Source organism: Dreissena polymorpha, chromosome 9 (genome assembly GCF_020536995.1).
Source record: "Dreissena polymorpha isolate Duluth1 chromosome 9, UMN_Dpol_1.0, whole genome shotgun sequence".
Lineage (NCBI taxonomy): Eukaryota > Metazoa > Mollusca > Bivalvia > Myida > Dreissenidae > Dreissena > Dreissena polymorpha.
Genome location: NC_068363.1, coordinates 73070580 through 73090487, shown reverse-complemented (window position 1 = coordinate 73090487; position 19908 = coordinate 73070580). Strand labels below are relative to the sequence as shown.

The following is a 19908-nucleotide window of genomic DNA, read 5'->3' as shown; positions in this document are numbered from 1 at the left end:
ACCACTCAAAATGTGCAGCTCCATGAGATACACATGCATGCTAAATATCAAGTTGCTATCTTTAATAATGCAAAAGTTATTGCAAAACTTTAACCAAGGTTAAAGTTTTCGGACACACACAATGAATGAATGACAGACAGACAGGCCAAAAACAATATGCCCCCGATCTTTTGATCCATGGGCATAAAAAAAAAGATTTTTCTGATTGGATATTAACTGCTACATGTACTAATTCATGCTTAACACATTAATGGCTCACTAAATGAAAAGCTAGTATTCTGTACAAGGTAAAATAGTGGTTGAATATTAACCTGAGTGCTTGAAGAAATGTTGGTGTGCTGATGATTCCACAGGAGAGAGGGTGGTTGAGGGAGGGAACACAGGCTGGTGTATGGGAGTTGACTCCACCTTCGCCGGCTCTGATTCTGGTAACTCAGGAGCTGGTATTCTTGTATCTGAATTCTCAACAGATGCAGGGACTCCTATTTCACTGTCGGTTTCTTCCTCTAGGTTTGTTGTACTGACGATCTTTTCTTGGCTTGAAGATGAGAAGCCGCTGAGTTGTGAAGACTGGCGAGCCAAATGGTTGAACAGACCTTCAGACTGGTTGCTTGTTTGACGGAAATATTCTGTCATATTTTTCTCATTCATGGAAGACGGTGCAGCTGGGGATATTCCCAATGCATCTAATGCTTCATTTTCTGCCATCTCGGCTGTAAATGATTCAAATCTGTCTTTCTCTTCTATGTCCACAGGTGTTTCAACAGGCTCTGTATTATCTAAAGCTAAGTCAAAGTCAACACTTTCTGTTCTTTCAAAGTCATTTTTTTCTTGTTCAGTGCTATAATAATCTGCCAAGTTTTCTTCCGTGGGTGTCACATTTTTAGTTGCCTCTTCTACAAGTCTGAGTAACTCATCATTGTCTTTTAGAGTCAAATCAGCCATAGCATCAGTATTTTCATTAATTTTATTACTAGCAGTACCGAATTCCTCAGTCTCAATTTCATGGATGATATTCTCTATACTAGTAGCAGCTGGCAAATTTTCCTCTATATGTGGAAGGGAAGAAAAGAAATTGGAATCAAAAGGATCATCAGTATTGCTATCCTTTCCAAAGTATTTACTTAGCGAAGGTGGGGAGTTTGCTTCAGCTTGTTGGTCACCAACAGAAAAGACAATGTTTTCAACAGTTACCTCTGGCAGCTGTTTTATTTCCCCAACCGGGTGTGCACTTTTATGTTCTGAAGAATGATTTACAGCCCCTTCCCTAACTGTTGTATTTTCAAAATTGGTGCTGATATTAGATTGTTCTTCATTGGCTTTACTTCCAACATCAACAGTCAGCTCAGTAACTGTGGGTTCCAGATACACAGAGTCCAGAGTGTCTGTGGTTTCAGAGTGCCTCATTCCAGTGCCTGGAGAAAGATTATGGTGGCTTGTCAGCTCACGAAATATCTTCTCCTCCTCTGTCTCATCAGCGAGGAAGTCTGCAACATTATCATTCTCTGGGTCCTGTGACATGTTTCTTGCATGTGATAGCTCTGAAAACAATTCAATACAGGTTCATGTTAAATTGGAACAAAAACTGAACAAGAAACTTCTTTTTTTTACAGTTGTGGTCCAAATATAAGGTTAGATGGTATGCATTAAGTAAATAAGGACTAATATAATGGCTAATACGATTTCTTGGACCTGATAATATACTTTATACAATTAACATGAGAGTCATTATGACCCTAAAGCCATCAACCAAGTTCAAGGTAAAATAATTGTTGAAGACTTGACCTGGTGATCTAGTTTTTTACCACACTTGAAAAAAGTTCAAACTTTACCTTATAATTATTATTCTGACCATGGTTCATCAAGATTTACATGTACTAATGTATGTGGCTTCTCCAGTTGTAAAATGATTTTTATAAGATTTTATCAGGTTACGTTGCTTTTGACCCACTGAACCAGATTTAAACTTGGTTCCGATATTGTCAAAATAAACATTCTGACCAAGTTATAAGAAGAATGAGTCAGTAATGTGACTTATAAAGTGGTAACAAGGTTGTTTTTTAAAGATTGTACCCGATGACCAAATATTTTTACCCAACTTGACAAAAAGTCTTAATATAGCCAAGATTAATATTCTGATCAAGTTTCAACAATTGGGCATTTAGATTGGTAACAAGGTTGTTATAAAATTGACCAGGTGACAAAGTTTCTGAGCCCACTTCGGGAAAGGTCTAGAGCAAAATAGGATGGTGTAGCACTGTTCTTATAGCTTCCCTCTTCTGCTCTCTAAACTGGTGAACACAAAGAGTGTGAAACGAAAATCTTTTGAATTGTTTATTTATTTATGCAATCATTCAATGGCAAATGCAATCACAATGCTAAAAAGCTTTAAATACAAGTAAAGATTACGATATTTCTAGGCTTACCCAGTAAGCAATTTATCATAAAATGTCACCTGACCTGTCCCACTGTCAATTCTGCCCCATTGTTAGCAGCCCCTTGTACTTTATTTGATACTAGGTTTTACCCTTAACCAAATTGACCTAGATTAAAACTTGGTCAATATCAAAATAATCATTCTAGCCAGGTTTCATCAATATTGAATTGTAAATGATGATTCAATTGGAAACAAGGTTTAAAAAAAAATTGACCTAGAGACCTTTTATTTGGACACATGAAACCTTAATTAGATTTTTGCCTTGATAATGTAAAGATAATCATTCTGACCAAATTTCATCATGAGTCATACACTTGGCTTCTAGAGTGAAAACGAGAGTTTTCTAGGATTTGACATGGTGACCTTGTTTTTTGTTACACTTGACCTTGTCATTTAAATGCAGTGATATTGGGACAAATGATCTTACAATTTCCATACTGATTAGCCTAACTAAATACTGAAATTACTCCCTTTTTTGGACACTAAATTAATTTTATTTTGTGACTGAAAATTTTGATACAAACATTATTTAAATTTGTATATTGGTGTCCAAAAATTTAGAAACACAAAATACAGGCGTTTGAAAATAAAGAGACACTCTAAAAATATTGTATTGACTATCGGAGATCTGTATGCCATATGTATAGCAAAGAAATTCCACGCCCATTTAGTGTTAATTACTTTATTTATGTTTTACTTTAAGTTGAAAGCAATGTCTAACAGTTATTTACCCAATAATTGCCTGACAGCATGTCTGCCAGGTTTTATAACCTTAATCCGGCTGCAAAAAAAATTCTTAGTTGAAAGCAAGTGCAGACATCTACATCAAATAAACTTGAGGCAGATAAGTCAGCATATATGCCAGAAATTTTTAGATCCAAATCAAGACATTCCATTAAAAATGTCGGGACATTTGACCAAAAACAGGACACCACAAACGATCAATCATGCCACCTTTTCTGTAGACAGTAATCAGTATATTACTTACAAAACCTCATAATTTCCTCATAATTTCTGGCAAATATTGACAATCAATATGTTTAAGAATTTCATGAACACAGACGCTCTCCATTTTCCGGAAGTAAACACACATGTGCACTATGCAGATGAATCATTAACCTGAAATGTGAGGCATGAGGCCCATATTTCCAATTTGGGCCTGAGGCATGTGTTATGTTCAACACGAATTACACGATGTGCGCTCATCAAGCACTGTATTTATTAAACCAATCATCAATTATTTCTAAATTTAGATTGATGCAATATGTACAAAGTATTTTCTGAAAATCAGTCAAAAACAAAAGTAAAATTTATGTGAAACACCAACTGTTTATTGGCCAGCGCTCAATTTGTTTGATATAAAAAACTCGTGTTTTGACAGGTTTTTTATGCAATATGTACAAAATATTTTCTGAACATCAGTCAACAACGAAATAAAAATTTATGCTAAACACCAAAGTGCAACGGTAAGCACTCAATTTGTTTGATATAAAAAAACTGGTGTTTGGACAGGTTTTTTAGCCTCAGGTGGTATAATTCGTAAAATACCGCATAATAGTATCTTTGGACTTGATTTGGGTCATGAAATACAAAAGCAGTATGCTTTTAATAAACTACGATGCATCTATCGCTAGCAATTAGCAGAGCTCCAGATAAGGATTTAGTTTAAAGGGTATTTCACCCCCTGATATTATTGTTAAAGCGTATTTTACTCCTTTGTTTCAGCCATAAAGGGTATTTGGGAATATTTAGGGTATTTTCCATTTCCATTGAAAATTGAAAAAGTAAATGGCGTGTTTAATCTAGAAACATTTTTTTTTTAAATATTATTAAATGCAAACAGAATGAATTTAAAATGACGATATGAACAGACATTCTTTAAAAATATTTCCGCAGGAGCCGCTGGTCGCTTAATACATCCCTTTTTTGACCCACAAACAGGCTTATTTTGATTTACTTACTTTTGATTCAAAGGTTAACTTCCAGTAAAAACTCAACTTGATTATTGGTTAAACCGGTTACACACTTTAATTGATTTAAAATACGTACCAAGATTTTTATTGCGTTTTGTTACGTACTGGGACGATTTTTAATGCGTTTTTGTCTATTTTCAATGCGTAAATACGCAGATACTCCTCTTATCTGGAGCTCTGGCAATAAGCCAACCCTATCATAAAAACATAATGGTGTATATGCTTGATAAAATCAATAATTTGCTGATAGATTGCTGATAAGGTGTACAAAACAACACTGGATCACTCGACTAGTAGATATGGTTTGTTAATAGGGGCAATAAAGGGAACAGCGATGGTAATTTAAGCCAGACGTAGCTTAAATAGCGAATTGTGTTGTGACCTTATAGAACGTACGTTTTTAGCTTAAATAGCGAATTGTGTTGTGACCTTATAGAACGTACGTTGTTTTCACGAATGTCAGGACAAATTGCGTCTCATTGGGACCCCAAAAGCATGACTGTTCAGTCAAGATCAGGACGTCTGGCATGTATGATGTCAGCTTAAAAAAGGTTGTTGTTACTGTTTGTTAATTTTCAGTAACAGTGTCATACTGAAGTTCTCCTCTTATGCTTAAATCTTGTTGGATTTTGTAGCTGGGACAGTGGGAGTTTGAATATTGCCACTATGTCAGGCTCAAAATGTAAGACTTAATTAGAAGTGTTGTGATTTATATTTTCTCAAAGTTAAGTCACAGTCAATGAAAACGTTTAGGGACAATCTTTACATCACTCTTGCCAATTACAAAGAATAACAGTCACAAAATACAAACACAATCTAATCGTCCCCCTTCTGTAGTTCTGAACAAGCTGTCAGACAGTTTACGGTTGCAAAAAAAAAACAATAAAAAAAATAAAAAAAGTTTTTAAGTCATCGAACTCCAGTAAATTTCGATTCATAAAGTTACTTTATCACATTTAAACTAGTTAAGCGATTAAATTACAAATAGCAACATGATATTAATATTGATATGTTGTCAGTGTTTTACGACATATGCCATAAGTGAAAAATATGGAAGACGAAGCCCCTGTTATTTATGGACTTGAATTTCCAGTGATTTGATCTTTATTATGAAAAATAATCAATAAATAACTTGGACATAATATTTATTTAGTTATTTTAAAGTGAAATTGTTAATTGTATCTGTCTTATTTGATTTATAAATAGTTGCCATATATTTTCGCGATTTTTTTTTAATTTAACATTGTTAAATGACACAAACTTACAAAGCATTCTGTCAACCATTATAATGCTTCTTACAAACACACCTTATTAAAAACTGACTGAACACAGAGCTGCTTTGAATCTTTGGAATATCCTCTATAAATGCATTATACCACATTTCACATCCATTTTGGAATTAAAGACAAAATTCTTGTTAAAGTTACTAAAACTTTACCAATTAGAGTCAAATACACACTTTGACGTATTTGTAGTAACTTAGAAGATCAAATAACATTTAAAACGTTTCTTACAGGATTAAAAATTTAAGGTTTTGTTTTCCACCATAATGTACTATTATAAATGAGCAGCAAAGAGCATAAAACCTGAACAGACTGCGAGTTACTAGCATGCCGTGTTGGTTTTATGCATGTTGCATTTAGCCATTTACACTTTGCTTCTGAGATGGAAAGGATCATGTGGAAATTATTTGGCCTTGTCATACTTTTTATTTGAATGGAAACTACTTTTTTACAAACAAAAATAAGACAAATGTCATGTTTTTAAACCAATTTTAATGGCTTGTATAAGAAAAAACAACATCAGACCAGGAAATTATTTTGTAGCTTCCCTGGATCAAATATCTGTTGTTCCTTAAAGTCTAACTTCCTTAATGTTGAGCCCTGCAGCATTACAAATATTATTTGGTCATTGATAAAAAAGCATATTCTATTGAAAACATATACATGGAAATATTTGTAGGCAAGGGCATTATGTGCCCAGGCGGCAGAAGCAGACCAAATACGGTTTCTAGTTGGCACGCAGTCACTACGACAAGAAAATCAGGTATTTTATAATGCAAATACTAGTATACATGTCAAGTTTATGCTATCTTGTTTTGTTAGTGTTACAGTGGGTTTCAGGCTTGGTTCTTACATACTTCTATTAGTTATGTATTTAAAAAAAAAGCATTAATGATCTACAATGCCATAGACAGTCACATTGTGACTTTGCATATATAGATGGACCTTCTGTTTTATATACATGTATGCCCATAAAAAGCCACATCTATCATTTATAGATGGTTCTTCCTTTTTTTATATACATTTCAGGGCTTCCGCTGTCGTTCGCCAAATTCGCTGTTGGCGAAAATTTCGCAAATTCGGCGAATAAAATTCTCGGTTGGCGAAAATGCTCGGCAAAACGTTATTTAAAATTCGGCGAATAAAATTCACGGTTGGGGAAATGCTCGGCGAAACGTTTTTTGCCTGTCAAGTACCATCCCAGATAGTAAACTCTTTAAACCGTCGACTGTGCGTCAATACATCATCGTGTTATTAACCAGAAAATTTGATACGCAGTCTGCAGCAACACCGGTCAGAACCGGTCATCGAAACAAAGGAAACTTGCTGGTGCATTGTGTACTGGCAGTGACGTCACCATCTATGTATAGAACGCTTGCTGGTGTGAAAACAAAAGGTGTTATCGAACATTATGTCAATACCACGGACTTGGCAAAAGCATTTAACAAAAAACTATTTCTTCACAAAAACACGTGAAATCTTGTTTCAACAGGAATTTGAGAGCATTTCTGTTTATTAGTTTCATTATTATAATATTTTGGGAAAGGTAAAGTTTGATTAAGAAACCAACAATTTCGGAAATAAAAAGTATACCATTCACTCGTTGTAATACCGGTATATTTCGGATATGTTAAAAATTCGGACATTTAAAGATACGGACATTTATGTGTTGGTTTGTTGTTGATAGTTTGTAAAACTATGTTTTATCATATTTCAGGCAACTAGAATAGATGGTGGCAATTATCTAGGCCTTTCTGTCAAGAAATATGTGTGAAAAACATTCATTTATTTGAGCCTAGAAATCATCCACCACTTACAGAAAATGTTTTAACAACAGAAGCTGTCAAAGCTAATGTATATCATATCCAAATGACCAAAAAGCATCTTTAGTCTTGATCAACTGTTATGTTTTGCAAAGATTGAAATATGTGCTCAAGAATGAATATCTTTAATATAATGAAAATGTGCTTATTTTGTTAACAATGTGAACTGAACATGTGCTTATGATTTATGTATAAACTGATATTCTGTTATGTAGAATAAAAGTATGATTATTACATTGATGTATGTATATCTAGATGTATGCATATCTATAAATGTTTTTTGTTATAAACTGATATTCTGTTATGTTCAATATTTTAAAAGGATGATTATAGTAATAAATATATTTAAGCTTCATATTGTAGTTATTTGTGTTCTTACACCCCTAGACTTTCACGAGGCGGTCCCAAATGCTTGGCTAAAACTTTGGCTACAGTTTCTAAAATTTGGCTACAAAAAAATCCAATTGGCTAAAATGTTGGCTAAAGAAATTTTTGAGCCAGGGGAAGCCCTGCAGTTATGCTCATAGACAGTCAAACCTTCATGTAGCATTCGTAGATTGATCTGTTTGTATGCCCCCTTTCGAATAAAAGGGGTCATATAGTGTTCGGACTGTCCGTCTGTCTGTCTGTCCGTCACACTTTGCGTTTAGGTTTCGAAAAATGCTCATAACTTCTATGTCCCTTGAGATATAACCTTCATATTTGGTATGCATGTGTATATGCCTATATTGACAAGGCCTTTCCATACGCACAAAAATTTTCACCCCTGTGGCCTTGACCTTGAACTTAGGGTCCGCATTTAGGTTTCAAAATCTGCATTTAGGTTTTGAAAATGCTAATAACTTCTATGTCCCTTGAGATATTACCTTCATATTTGGTATGCATGTGTATAGGGACAAGGCCTTTCCATACGCACAAACAATTTTACCCCTGCGACCTTGACCTTGAACTTAGGGTCCGCGTTTAGGTTTCTAAATCTGTGTTTAGGTTTCGAAAAATGCTCATAACTTCTATGTCCCTTGAGCTATAACCTTCATATTTGGTATGCATGTGTATATGGACAAGGCCTTTCCATACGCACAAAAATGTTGACCCCTGTGACCTTTACCATGAAGTTAGGGTCAGCGTTTAGGTTTCGAAATCTGCGTTTAGGTTTCGAAAAATGCTCATAACTTCTATGTCCCTTGAGATATAACCTTCATACATGTATTTGGTATGCATGTGTATATGGACAAGGCCTTTCCATACGCACACACATTTTGACCCCTGTGACCTTGACCTTGAACTTAGGGTCCGCGTTTAGGTTTCGAAATCTGTGTTTAGGTTTCGAAAAAAGCTCATAACTTCTATCAAGCGTTTATAGGGGGCATAAGTCATCCTATGGTGACAGCTCTTGTTGTAAATTATAAATATACGTACATAAACTTGCTGACATGATAATATGGACTTATTGTTGTATTTCTATTAAAATAACAGTGTATTTGCTTGTAATGATTTAATTTTGTTCATTTGTAGGTTCATCACATTGACTTTGATGATGAGAACAATGTTATCAATAAGAACGTTTTCACGCACAGAGAGGGTGAGATATGGCACATGAGCGCATCAACACTAGATAAGAGTCATCTTGCTACATGCTACAACAAAAGTAAGCCTGCAATACCAATGCCTGTAGTGAGTAAACCTGTAATACCAATGCCTGTAGTGAGTAAACCTGTAATACCAATGCCTGTAGTGAGTAAACCTGCAATACCAGTACCTGTAAGGAGTAAAACAGCAATACCAAGGCCTGTAAGGAGTAAATCTGCAATTACAGTGCCTGTAGTGAGTAAACCTGAAATACTAGGGCCTGTACTGAGTAAACCTGCAATATTAAGGCCTGTAGTGAGAAAGCCTAAAATATCGGCCTGTAGTGAGTAAACCTGCAATACCAGAGCATGTAGTGAGTAAGCCTGCAACACCAGGGCATGTAGTGAGTAAGCCTACAATACTAGGGCATGTAGTGAGTAAGCCTGCAACACCAGGGCCTGTAGTGAGAAAGCCTGCAATACTAGGGCATGTAGTGAGTAAGCCTGCAACATCAGGGCCTGTAGTGAGTAAGCCTGCAACACCAGGGTCTGTAGTGAGTAAGCCTACAATACTAGGGCATGTAGTGAGTAAGCCTGCAACACCAGGGCCTGTAGTGAGTAAGCCTGCATCACCAGGGCCTGTAGTGAGTAAGCCTGCAACATCAGGGCCTTTAGTGAGTAAGCCTGCAACACCAGGGCCTGTAGTGAGTAAGCCTGCAACACCAAGGCCTGTAGTGAGTCAGCCTACAATACCAGGGCCTGTAGTGAGTAAGCCTGCAACACCAGGGCCTGGAGTGAGTAAGCCTGCAACACCAGGGCCTGGTAAAAATTGTGCGGGTTTCTTTGCTCGAAAAGGATATTTATTGTACAAGTGACTGTTAACCAAGAATCATTAGGGCTTCTTTGCTCAATGATTGAGTTACATCAACCAGCTGTCTTTTAGTCACGCTTAGGCCCTCTAGTTGTGTCTTATAGTCACACTGTAATTTTAACCTTCAAGTTGTGTCTTGTAGTCACACTTGGTCAGTCTATTTGTGACTTGTAGTCACGATAGTTCAAATAAGGTTAAATCCCAAAAGAAGTGTCCTTAAGGGTGACAGGTGACTAAAAGCTGTGGGATCCGACAGCCAGAGTGCAGAAATATCTTTTTACGTATCCTTTTAGTTAATGAAAAACAGTGTCTTTATGTTGCCAAATATTGGCTCAAAAAATCATTATAATTATTGTCTTAACCCTAGTTATATCAATTTATTACATAATATTTTGCTTTTACTGTGTTTTAATAGTTTAGCCGGTATTGTTTTATTGCTTATGTTTCTCACAGCATTATTATTTATATCACACATATTTAGATCATTAATCCTTTAATTAATGCTGCATAATATTATCAATACCTCTTATTTTTTATCAATATTATGTACATATAAATGTTTTGTACAACGCCATTGAATATAATTATATAAATGGGCGTTTCATCAAATTAGCAAGTTTCAAGTTTCAAGTAAGTCTGCAACATCAGGGCCTGTAGTGAGTAAGCCTGCAACACCAGGGCCTGTAGTGAGTAAACCTGCAATACTAGGGCATGTAGTGAGTAAGCCTGCAACACCAGGGCCTGTAGTGAGTAAGCCTGCAACACCAGGGCCTGTAGTGAGTAAACCTGCAATACTAGGGCCTGTAGTGAGTAAGGCTGCAACACCAGGGCCTGTACTGAGGTAGCCTGCAACACCAGGGCCTGTAGTGAGTAAGCACGCAACATCAGAGCCTGTAGTGAGTAAGCCTGCAACACCAGGGTCTGTAGTGAGTAAGCCTGCAACATCAGGGCCTGTAGTGAGTAAGCCTGCAACATCAGGGCCTTAGTAAGCCTGCAATTGCAGGGTCACAAAGCTCTCTAGGGAAAACTTTACCTTAGTTGTGCTTTTGTGAACTTCAGTTAAGATGTATAAGAACTTAAGTGTTTATTGATTACTAAGGAAAACATAATAATTGTTGTAGCAATATTTACTTGTTGGAAAAGTTTTTATTGAAATAATCAGATTTAAGCAACTTTATCAACTTTATCAATTAAATGGATTTCCTTAAATTTTGAAGATAAAAGTTTTGAAAAGAAGTGCCAGACATACATGTTAATACCAAGGTAGCAATGTTTTGTCAAGTGTTGAAAGGTAAGATATACATAGGACCTAAACTGAAATGTCTAGAGAAACTTTCATTTTCAATTGAACATTTTGTGAACAAGCTTAACATCAAATCATGCTTCTAGGCCTGGATGTAGTGTTTTCTTTTTAAGTATGATATCATGTTACATTATCACTAAAAGGGGAGGTAATAATTTTTTTATAAACACATTAAATCATGGCATGTTTATGGTTTACACTTTCCTTGATGAGCTGCATCTCATATTAAGCTTCAGAAAGCAGGGCGGAGATGAAAGCAGCCATATGGAAACTGCCGTCTGATTTTGACGACATTTCAACAGAAGATCAGTCTTCCATGCAGCCTTTACAGCTCGTCTGCCGTCTTGAGGCGAATGACCTTGGGGATATAAAAAGGTTTTGTCTTTTTTGTCTCTGCAAGTGTTAGTCAATGTCTATTGTTTTGTCAACTACTATTGTGGACATAAATGCTCTATGTCCACATGTTTTCTTCCAATATTCGCAAAAGATTATAATGCCAAATTCTGGGAAAACAGGGCTTAATGCATGTATGATAGGTATTTAACCTGATAAGCCTACTCAGTCCACACAGGCCTCTTAGCAAAATTCCAGTTTGGTTGGAAAGTGTCATCCCTAATTAGCTTGTAAGGACTGCAGAGGCAAATCTGGATTGACAATTTTCAGAGGCTAATCTGGATTGACAATTTTCAGAGGCTAATCTGGATTGACAATTTTTAGAGGCTTATCTGGATTGACAATTTTCAGAGGCTAACTTGGATTGACAATTTTCAGAGGCTAATCTAGATTGACAATTTTTAGAGGCCAATCTGGATTGACAATTTTTAGAGGCTAATCTGGATTGACAATTTTCAGAGGCTAATCTGGATTGACAATTTTTAGAGGCTAATCTGGATTGATAATTTTCAGAGGCTAATCTGGATTGACAATTTTTAGAGGCCAATCTGGATTGACAATTTTCAGAGGCTAATCTGGATTGACAATTTTCAGAGGCTAATCTGGATTGACAATTTTTAGAGGCTAATCTGGGTTGACAATTTTCAGAGGCTAATCTGGATTGACAATTTTTAGAGACTTACTTGGATTGATAATTTTTAGAGGCTTATCTGGATTGACAATTTTCAGAGGCTAATCTGGATTGACAATTTTTAGAGACTAACTTGGATTGATAATTTTCAGAGGCTAATCTGGATTGACAATTTTCAGAGGCTAATCTGGATTGATAATTTTCAGAGGCTAATCTGGATTGACAATTTTCAGAGACTAACTTGGATTGATAATTTTTAGAGGCTAATCTGGATTGACAATTTTTAGAGGCTAATCTGGATTGATAATTTTCAGAGGCCAATCTGGATTGACAATTTTCAGAGGCTACATGTAATCTGGATTGACAATTTTCAGAGGCCAATCTGGATTGAAATTTTTAGAGGCCAATCTGGATTGACAATTTTCAGAGGCCAATCTGGATTGACAATTTTTAGAGGCCAATCTGTATTGACAATTTTTAGAGGCCAATCTGGATTGACAATTTTCACAGGCTAATCTGGATTGACAATTTTCAGAGGCTAATCTACATTGACAATTTTTAGAGGCCAATCTGGATTGACAATTTTTAGAGGCTAATCTGAATTGACAATTTTTAGAGGCTAATCTGGATTGACAATTTTCAGAGGCTAATCTGCATTGACAATTTTTAGAGGCCAATCTGGATTGATAATTTTTAGAGGCTTATCTGGATTGACAATTTTTAGAGGCTAATCTGGATTGACAATTTTCAGAGGCTTATCTGGATTGACAATTTTCAGAGGCTAATCTGGGTTGACAATTTTCAGAGGCTAATCTGGATTGACAATTTTCAGAGGCTAATCTGGATTGACAATTTTCAGAGGCTAATCTGGATTGACAATTTTCAGAGGCTTATCTGGATTGACAATTTTCAGAGGCTAATCTGGATTGACAATTTTCAGAGGCTAATCTGGATTGACAATTTTCAGAGGCTAATCTGGATTGATAATTTTCAGAGGCCAATCTGGATTGATAATTTTTAGAGGCTAATCTAGATTGATAATTTTCAGAGGCCAATCTGGATTGATAATTTTTAGAGGCTAATCTGGATTGATAATTTTTAGAGGCTAATCTGGATTGATAATTTTTAGAGGCTAATCTGGATTGACAATTTTTAGAGGCTAATCTGGATTGACAATTTTCAGAGGCTAATCTGGATTGACAATTTTTAGAGGCTAATCTGGATTGATAATTTTTAGAGGCTAATCTGGATTGATAATTTTTAGAGGCTTATCTGGATTGATAATTTTCAGAGGCTAATCTGGGTTGACAATTTTCAGAGGCTAATCTGGATTGATAACTTTCAGAGACTAACTTGGATTGACAATTTTCAGAGGCCAATCTGGATTGACAATTTTCAGAGACTTACTTGGATTGATAATTTTTAGAGGCTAATCTGGATTGATAATTTTCAGAGGCTAATCTGGATTGACAATTTTCAGAGGCCAATCTGGATTGACAATTTTACGCAAATGCATTAAGTCTGGTTTTCCTGAGCACGGCTCAATTACATGTTAAACCCAACTCACTTACATTCATTCCCCCTCTATGCACAGTGTAATGTGGCATCCAACTGGAGATGGTTGCACCATTGTTGGGCTTGCAGATTCGCACATTGTCCTCTGGGATATAGACACCAACGGCAGCTCAGCCAAGGTACCGCTGTAATGGAACTTGTTCCCATGTTTTCACAAATAATATCTAATGTACGAATAACTAAATCTAATGGAATCCCGTATAGTAGATCAAAACATTTTATATCAAGACACTAAAAATGTATAACAATGAATGAGATATCTATGATTAAATAATATATCCTGCAAGTGAATTTAAACCTTTTATATGAAGATGGTAAATAATAATTCCATTTAGTTATTGTCCCCTACCGGTGAAACCAGAGGGGACTTATGGTTTGCGCTTTGTGTGTCCGTCATTAAGTCAGTCAGTCAGTCTGTCACACTTTTCTGGATCCTGTGATAACTTTAAAAGCTCTTCATATTTTTTCATGAAACTTGAAACATGGCTAGATGGCAATATGGAGATTATGCACGTCATTTCATTTTGTTCCTACGTCAAAAAATCTGGTTGCTATGGCAACAGATAAAAAAAAAAATTCTTACAATGGTGGAGTTTCATCGGTAGGGGACCAAATTGCTTGACAATAGTCTTGTTGTTCTTGTTGTATTCAGATGTCCAGCTCAGCAGGCCTTGAGGCCAAGGGTCAACCAAGGATGACATGCTGTAGTTGGGACCCTCATCACAACTGTGTTCAGATTGCAACAGCCAACGATACATGCATCCGGGGCTGGGATATACGCAACATGCAGTATGTGCATGCATATGTCATCTATTCTTGTGTATTTCTATTCTGAGCAACAATTTTTTGTACGAAACTCATGTTTTTAAGAACAAATACGTTGTACATAGAGTTTCAAACATGGTTTGTTTCGTGTCTGATTATTTCTTTCTAATCTTTTTTTTTAATTTGCAAAACTATCTGTGTGACCATGGAGCACTCTTTATCTATAATGTCTTCATAACTATAACATTGATTGCAAGGCATATTATTTTTTAAAAACAAACTTGTGCACGTGTGCTACATATAATGATCTATAAAAAGTTTACTGGGTATTCAATGAGATGTCATCAAAATTAAATTTTCTGTATTGATAGATTGGCCTGCATGAATTTATATTCATTTTCTTCAGACAGACCTATGTAATAGACAATGCCCATGGGCAGCTGGTACGTGATCTAGACTTCAATCCAAATAAGCAGTACTACTTATTGAGCTGTGGGGATGACTGCAAGGTCAAATTCTGGGATGTCAGAAATGTTACTGAGCCATTGAAAGTCCTGTCAGATCATTCCCATTGGTAAGGACTTTTGCTGTATTCTTAAAAATACTTTTTGGCTAACTCATGAGAAATCAAAGTTTTTGTCATTGACTTACTGTTATCACAATCATTTACTGCTTGTCAACCAAGCCCAACAAAATTTAAATAATGCAATAAGAAATTTTAAGATCCAACAGGTTTTTACTCTTTCTGCAGATAAAGAAATAATATACCCTTATTGTTTGTCACAATGGCATGATTTTCATCTCTGCCAGTACTGAGGTAAGCAGTTTTGGTCATCACAGCCCGTTTGTTTGCACAACCTGAACTTAACTCAGACTGAAGTATTAACAGTTCTTTAAAATCACCCTCACTCTCTGAAAGCATGGTTTAATGCATTTGCGTAAATTGTTGTCCCAGATTAGTTTTTGCAGTCAGCACAGGCTAATCAGGGACAACAATGTCTGTCTTTATGGTATTTTTGTTTGTACAAAGTCTCTTCTTAGCGAAATTCCAGTTTAGGTGCAGACTGCACAGGCTAATTTTGTTTCAAAACTTTATACACGTGCATTAAACCCCGTTTTCACAGGGCACGGCTTAAATTAAGATGCTTCCATTGTCCGAATTGCCATGTGTTCATTGTCCAAGGGTGTGGTCAGTTCGTTACAACCGGTTCCACGACCAGCTCATCCTCTCCTCGAGCAGTGACAGTCGCGTGGTCCTCAACAACATCGTCTCGCTGTCCTCAGAACCGTACGGGAATCTCGTGGAACGTGACGATGAGGATAATGATGATACGGAGTAGGCCTGCATAGTACCTTTACAGGGGGGGGGGGGTTGTCTTATCTTTTAGTAATGTTTGTATTTGTCTGCATGAAATTTCAAGGTTTTTTAACAAAAGCCTTTTCTGTGGACACGTAAATTCACGGATTTCTGATTTTAGAGAGAAAAAAAAAGGAATTTTACCATATCAGTTCAAAACTTGAAAACAAAATTTGTGTTATCATTTATAAATAAGGGCCAGGGCTCTATATTAAAAATCAAATCCATTAATGTTTTGTTGTAACTCCTTGCGGGATGCAAAATGTTGTAAAAGCTACATTTTGTACATGGCAGTTATCATTTCAGAATTTCATAGTCAAACATATCTTTGGAATATTCCTTCTATCATGCAAACATTTTCTTTGTCAAAGAAGCCTTAAAAACATTATATTGAATATTTTAAATATTGATTTTCAAAAAAGCTTTAAGAAGATTCCATTTATTATTTCACAGGTTAATTACCAAAGAAGCCTTTTGAACATTCTAATTATTTCACAGGATCTTAGTCAAAGAAAACTATTGAAAATCATATTAATCCTTTCAGGCGTAAGTTCCAATGATCATTACTGATTCTCGTGGTCCAAGCAATCTTTGGAACATTCCATTTTTAATTTCAGGGGATCAAATCCCCAGGAAGACGGGGTTATTGCGACTTACGAAGAACACGAGGACAGTGTATACACAGTGGACTGGTCCACGGCTGACCCTTGGGTGTTTGCTTCTCTAAGTTATGATGGCAGACTGGTTATCAACAGAGTGCCACGCGCAGAGAAATACAAGATATTGTTATAAAGGAAACAAGTTTGGTTGGCCTGTGTAAATCGTGAAAATGTTTGTTTGTGTAGAGTGCATTGATGTTGGTCTGCATGTTTTAAAGGCTCGGAAAAGGTGACAAATCCAATTATTATGCATATAAACTGGTCTAATTTATACCGAATTTCAGTTCTCTTGCATAAAAAATGATAATAACGCAGCTTAGGTAAAACGTCAAGAATTATGGAAGATATACCCGTTTCATTATTTGAAGAAATGTATACAACTTTGCAATTTCTGTACATTTTCGCTATCTCCGATGCTCCTTAGTTTCTTTCATAAAGTACGCATATATTGATGACGTAGTACAAACTTCTAGCGAGAGTATACATTTTCTCTTTGAACTTGACTCCATTTTTGTTTTGAATGTCTGGCCTCTTCACTCTTGACATGCTCACATGATACACAATGTCTTGTGCCGACTAACACAATGTCTTGTGCCGACTAATAAAAAATTGAAAACCGCTCAAAATCGCTCGGCATGATTGAGTTAACAGCGATGTAAATAAACTGATTGTTTGTAAACACAATAGACTTGGAGGACACTGTATTTTAAGCTCAAAAACAAGTTGTATTGCTCATTTTGTATGGTAATTTCCTATAGCATATATATATATATATATATATATATATATATATATTATTTTTTGATAACCTTTATTAAGAAATATGCAACAAATATTTAAAAAGTGGTAATAATTATGGATCGTCACCTTTTATAGGCCTTTAATGTTGAATTTTAGACTTGAGGTAAACATTGATCTTGGAGGTTATATTGCTTTTATTTGCATTAAGTTAAGTTTTGATTCTGAGAGAATTGATTTTGCTATTGTTTGCTATATTGTTGATTCATGGAATAGGGGGGTGTGCAATACAAACAAATGTTTACTTTATCTTGCTATGAGTTGAACCATTTACTGTCAGATGAGCATTGTGAAGTTTGTTTTTGAATTTCTCAAAAAAGTGCATCCATTTAATTTGAAATACACCTGTAAATAAAAATAAAGGTGATTACAATTAATATGTCTATTAAGAACTTGTTATTAAAGCATATTCATTCATATTATGCATTGTTATGCCTTCATCTTTGTTATGTAGCAACTAGTGTGCATTTTGCGAGAATAATTTAACATTCCTTAAAATATAATGCGTATTTTTACTATAGGTATGTGTTGGAAAATAAAATATAACACTGTTACAGATTGTTATTGATATGAAATTATGGATACAGTTGTGCACATGTATAAATAAGCTGTATAAGAAATTATTGTAATATATATATATATATATATATTTATATATTTATATATATATATATTTGCAGTTTTTATTTGGATATATAATACTCACATTGTGAGAGCTAAAATCAGATTCATTATATTATATTACCAGTTTGAAATCTTCACATGTGCATTATAATGCAGGGAGATGCATGTACATGTTCTTAACTTTTTTAATACAGCTCATCTTATGAGCCCGGTGAAATATTAGGGGTGGTAACATTTAAATGTTCATAAATTTCTGGTGGTGTGACCTTCAACTGGTATATGTTACACACATAATTAGTATGTTGGGTGGTGTTTCCTGTAAGACATTTTACAAGAAAATGCAGTTTATTACACTCTACTTGGGGGGGGGGGGGGGTTGTCCAAAGGCCTTTTCTATGATTGGCTTCTTACATGGTTACTAAAATTGCTCAAAATATCTGAACATATTTTTCATACTTTATGTAAATATTTCTGTATAAATGCTATCTCAAAATGTTCTGATACTAATTACCTTAATGCCAACAATAACATACCTGTGTCAAAGACACCATTGTTTTGTTATATATTCAGTTATAAATTAATGATTATATTTATATTTAAAACAAGAGATGTGTTTGTCAGAGACACAATGCCCCCTATTGCGCCGCATTGAAATAAAATTTCAATATATCATTTGGCAGGTTAAATGATCTCCCTTTTAAAGCTTATTACTTCCCTTGGATTGTATTTTTTTACTTTTGACCTTGAAGGATGAAATACACATGCATGCCAAATATCAAGTTGCTATGTTCAATATTGCAAAAGATATGAAGAAGGTTAAAGTTTTGGTTAAAGTTTTTGGACACACACACACACACATACAATGACAGACAGGCCAAAAACAATATACCCCCGATCTTTCGATCCGGGGGCATAAAAACACTGAAATAGCAGATGTTGAATCATAATTCAACTTGCCATAAAGCATAATTATGCTATTATATGACATACTTCAAAGCTAACCACACCCATAATAACTGAAGCTTATTTTCATAACATATCGTTTCAAGTTATCCAATTGTTAATAGAAAAGTAAGTCTTGCGCATATACACTTAGAGACTTTTCTAACGCAACACGTATTCAAATGAATATCGCTCCCTTATTTTTGAACTGATTTTGTTGAAATTTGGACCAAGAATTATTCAAAACATAATTATAAATTCCTGTTAATTTAAAGGAAATTGATTGACAACAAAGTATAAAACTTAAAAAAATAAAAAGATCATTCCAAAAGTCGAAATCTCAAAATTGTACAACGTAAAATAATAACATTGTGAAAAGTCACGAGTATCAAAAAAATTCGAGTGGCTACTTCCATGTGTGTCCTCCCGTGGCTGTTAAAACGTGAGCACATCTCTTTTCATTGAAGCCACAGTATTTTTTTATATTATAAAACGTTGAGGGATATTTTGTCAACGTTCCACAACGGCTACACTTGACATTCTATACATAGATGGTGACGTCACTACGTTATTGTCAGTAAGACCGGTGTGTACACAATGCTACACTTGATGACTTCTATTGCAACCATTTTTAAACTTTAATATCTCAGTTACAAATAAAAAATTTGATGTAAATGTGATCATTTTCCTATATTTTGTGCAAGCTCACGATACAATCATTCACGATCGGATGCTTTAGCATGTGGAGAAGGTAGCTTGCAACATGACAAGTGCGCGCTTGTGCTACGGAATATTCATGGGAGCCATATTGTTTTTATTTAGTGTTATGGTTTCCTGGTGTAAGAACCCACATAGAATGATGAAATCGAAAAAAAATATAATTATATCGCGTTTCACCATGTCCAC

The 19908-nt window shown here is 35.3% G+C and overlaps 2 protein-coding genes across 6 annotated transcripts in view; one reads left to right on the top strand and one right to left on the bottom strand.

Moving 5' to 3' along the window:
* Window positions 1–5287, bottom strand: part of LOC127844404 (trafficking protein particle complex subunit 12-like) — a 28885-nt gene extending 23598 nt beyond the window's left edge. For 3 of the 4 annotated variants that reach the window (XR_008032709.1, XM_052374555.1, XM_052374557.1), the window contains exons 1-2: window positions 5222–5287; window positions 312–1541 (exon numbers count right to left, since the gene is read on the bottom strand). Coding sequence is in view for 3 of the 4 variants with exons in the window: in XM_052374555.1 (XP_052230515.1) it covers window positions 312–1521 (1210 nt within the window). In the remaining variant the exon portion in view is untranslated. Of the gene's footprint in view, window positions 1–311; window positions 1542–3168; window positions 3200–5221 lie in introns of those variants that run through there. The other variant, XM_052374556.1, reaches the window with a different exon arrangement.
* Window positions 5288–5427: 140 nt separating this feature from the next.
* LOC127844409 (EARP and GARP complex-interacting protein 1-like) lies at window positions 5428–17990 on the top strand. 2 transcript variants are annotated; one of them, XM_052374572.1, is made up of 9 exons: window positions 5428–5502; window positions 6373–6456; window positions 9032–9164; window positions 11489–11633; window positions 13877–13976; window positions 14510–14646; window positions 15029–15196; window positions 15806–15958; window positions 16597–17990. In XM_052374572.1, exons 1-9 carry the CDS (start codon window positions 5461–5463, stop codon window positions 16769–16771), a joined length of 1137 nt encoding a protein of 378 aa, XP_052230532.1. In that variant the 5' UTR covers window positions 5428–5460; the 3' UTR covers window positions 16772–17990. The 2 variants fall into 2 exon arrangements, with proteins under 2 accessions (XP_052230532.1, XP_052230533.1); XM_052374573.1 differs by having other exon boundaries at window positions 15747–15958.
* Window positions 17991–19908: the final 1918 nt, after the last annotated feature.

Coding starts and splice junctions, on each gene's coding strand:
- LOC127844409 (XM_052374572.1), top strand. CDS start 5,461: ATGGAAGACGAAGCCCCTGTTATTTATGGACTTGAATTTCCA. Junction 5,503..6,372: donor TTTATGGACTTGAATTTCCA/GTGATTTGATCT, acceptor AAATATTTGTAG/GCAAGGGCATTATGTGCCCA. Junction 9,165..11,488: donor TGCTACATGCTACAACAAAA/GTAAGCCTGCAA, acceptor TCTCATATTAAG/CTTCAGAAAGCAGGGCGGAG.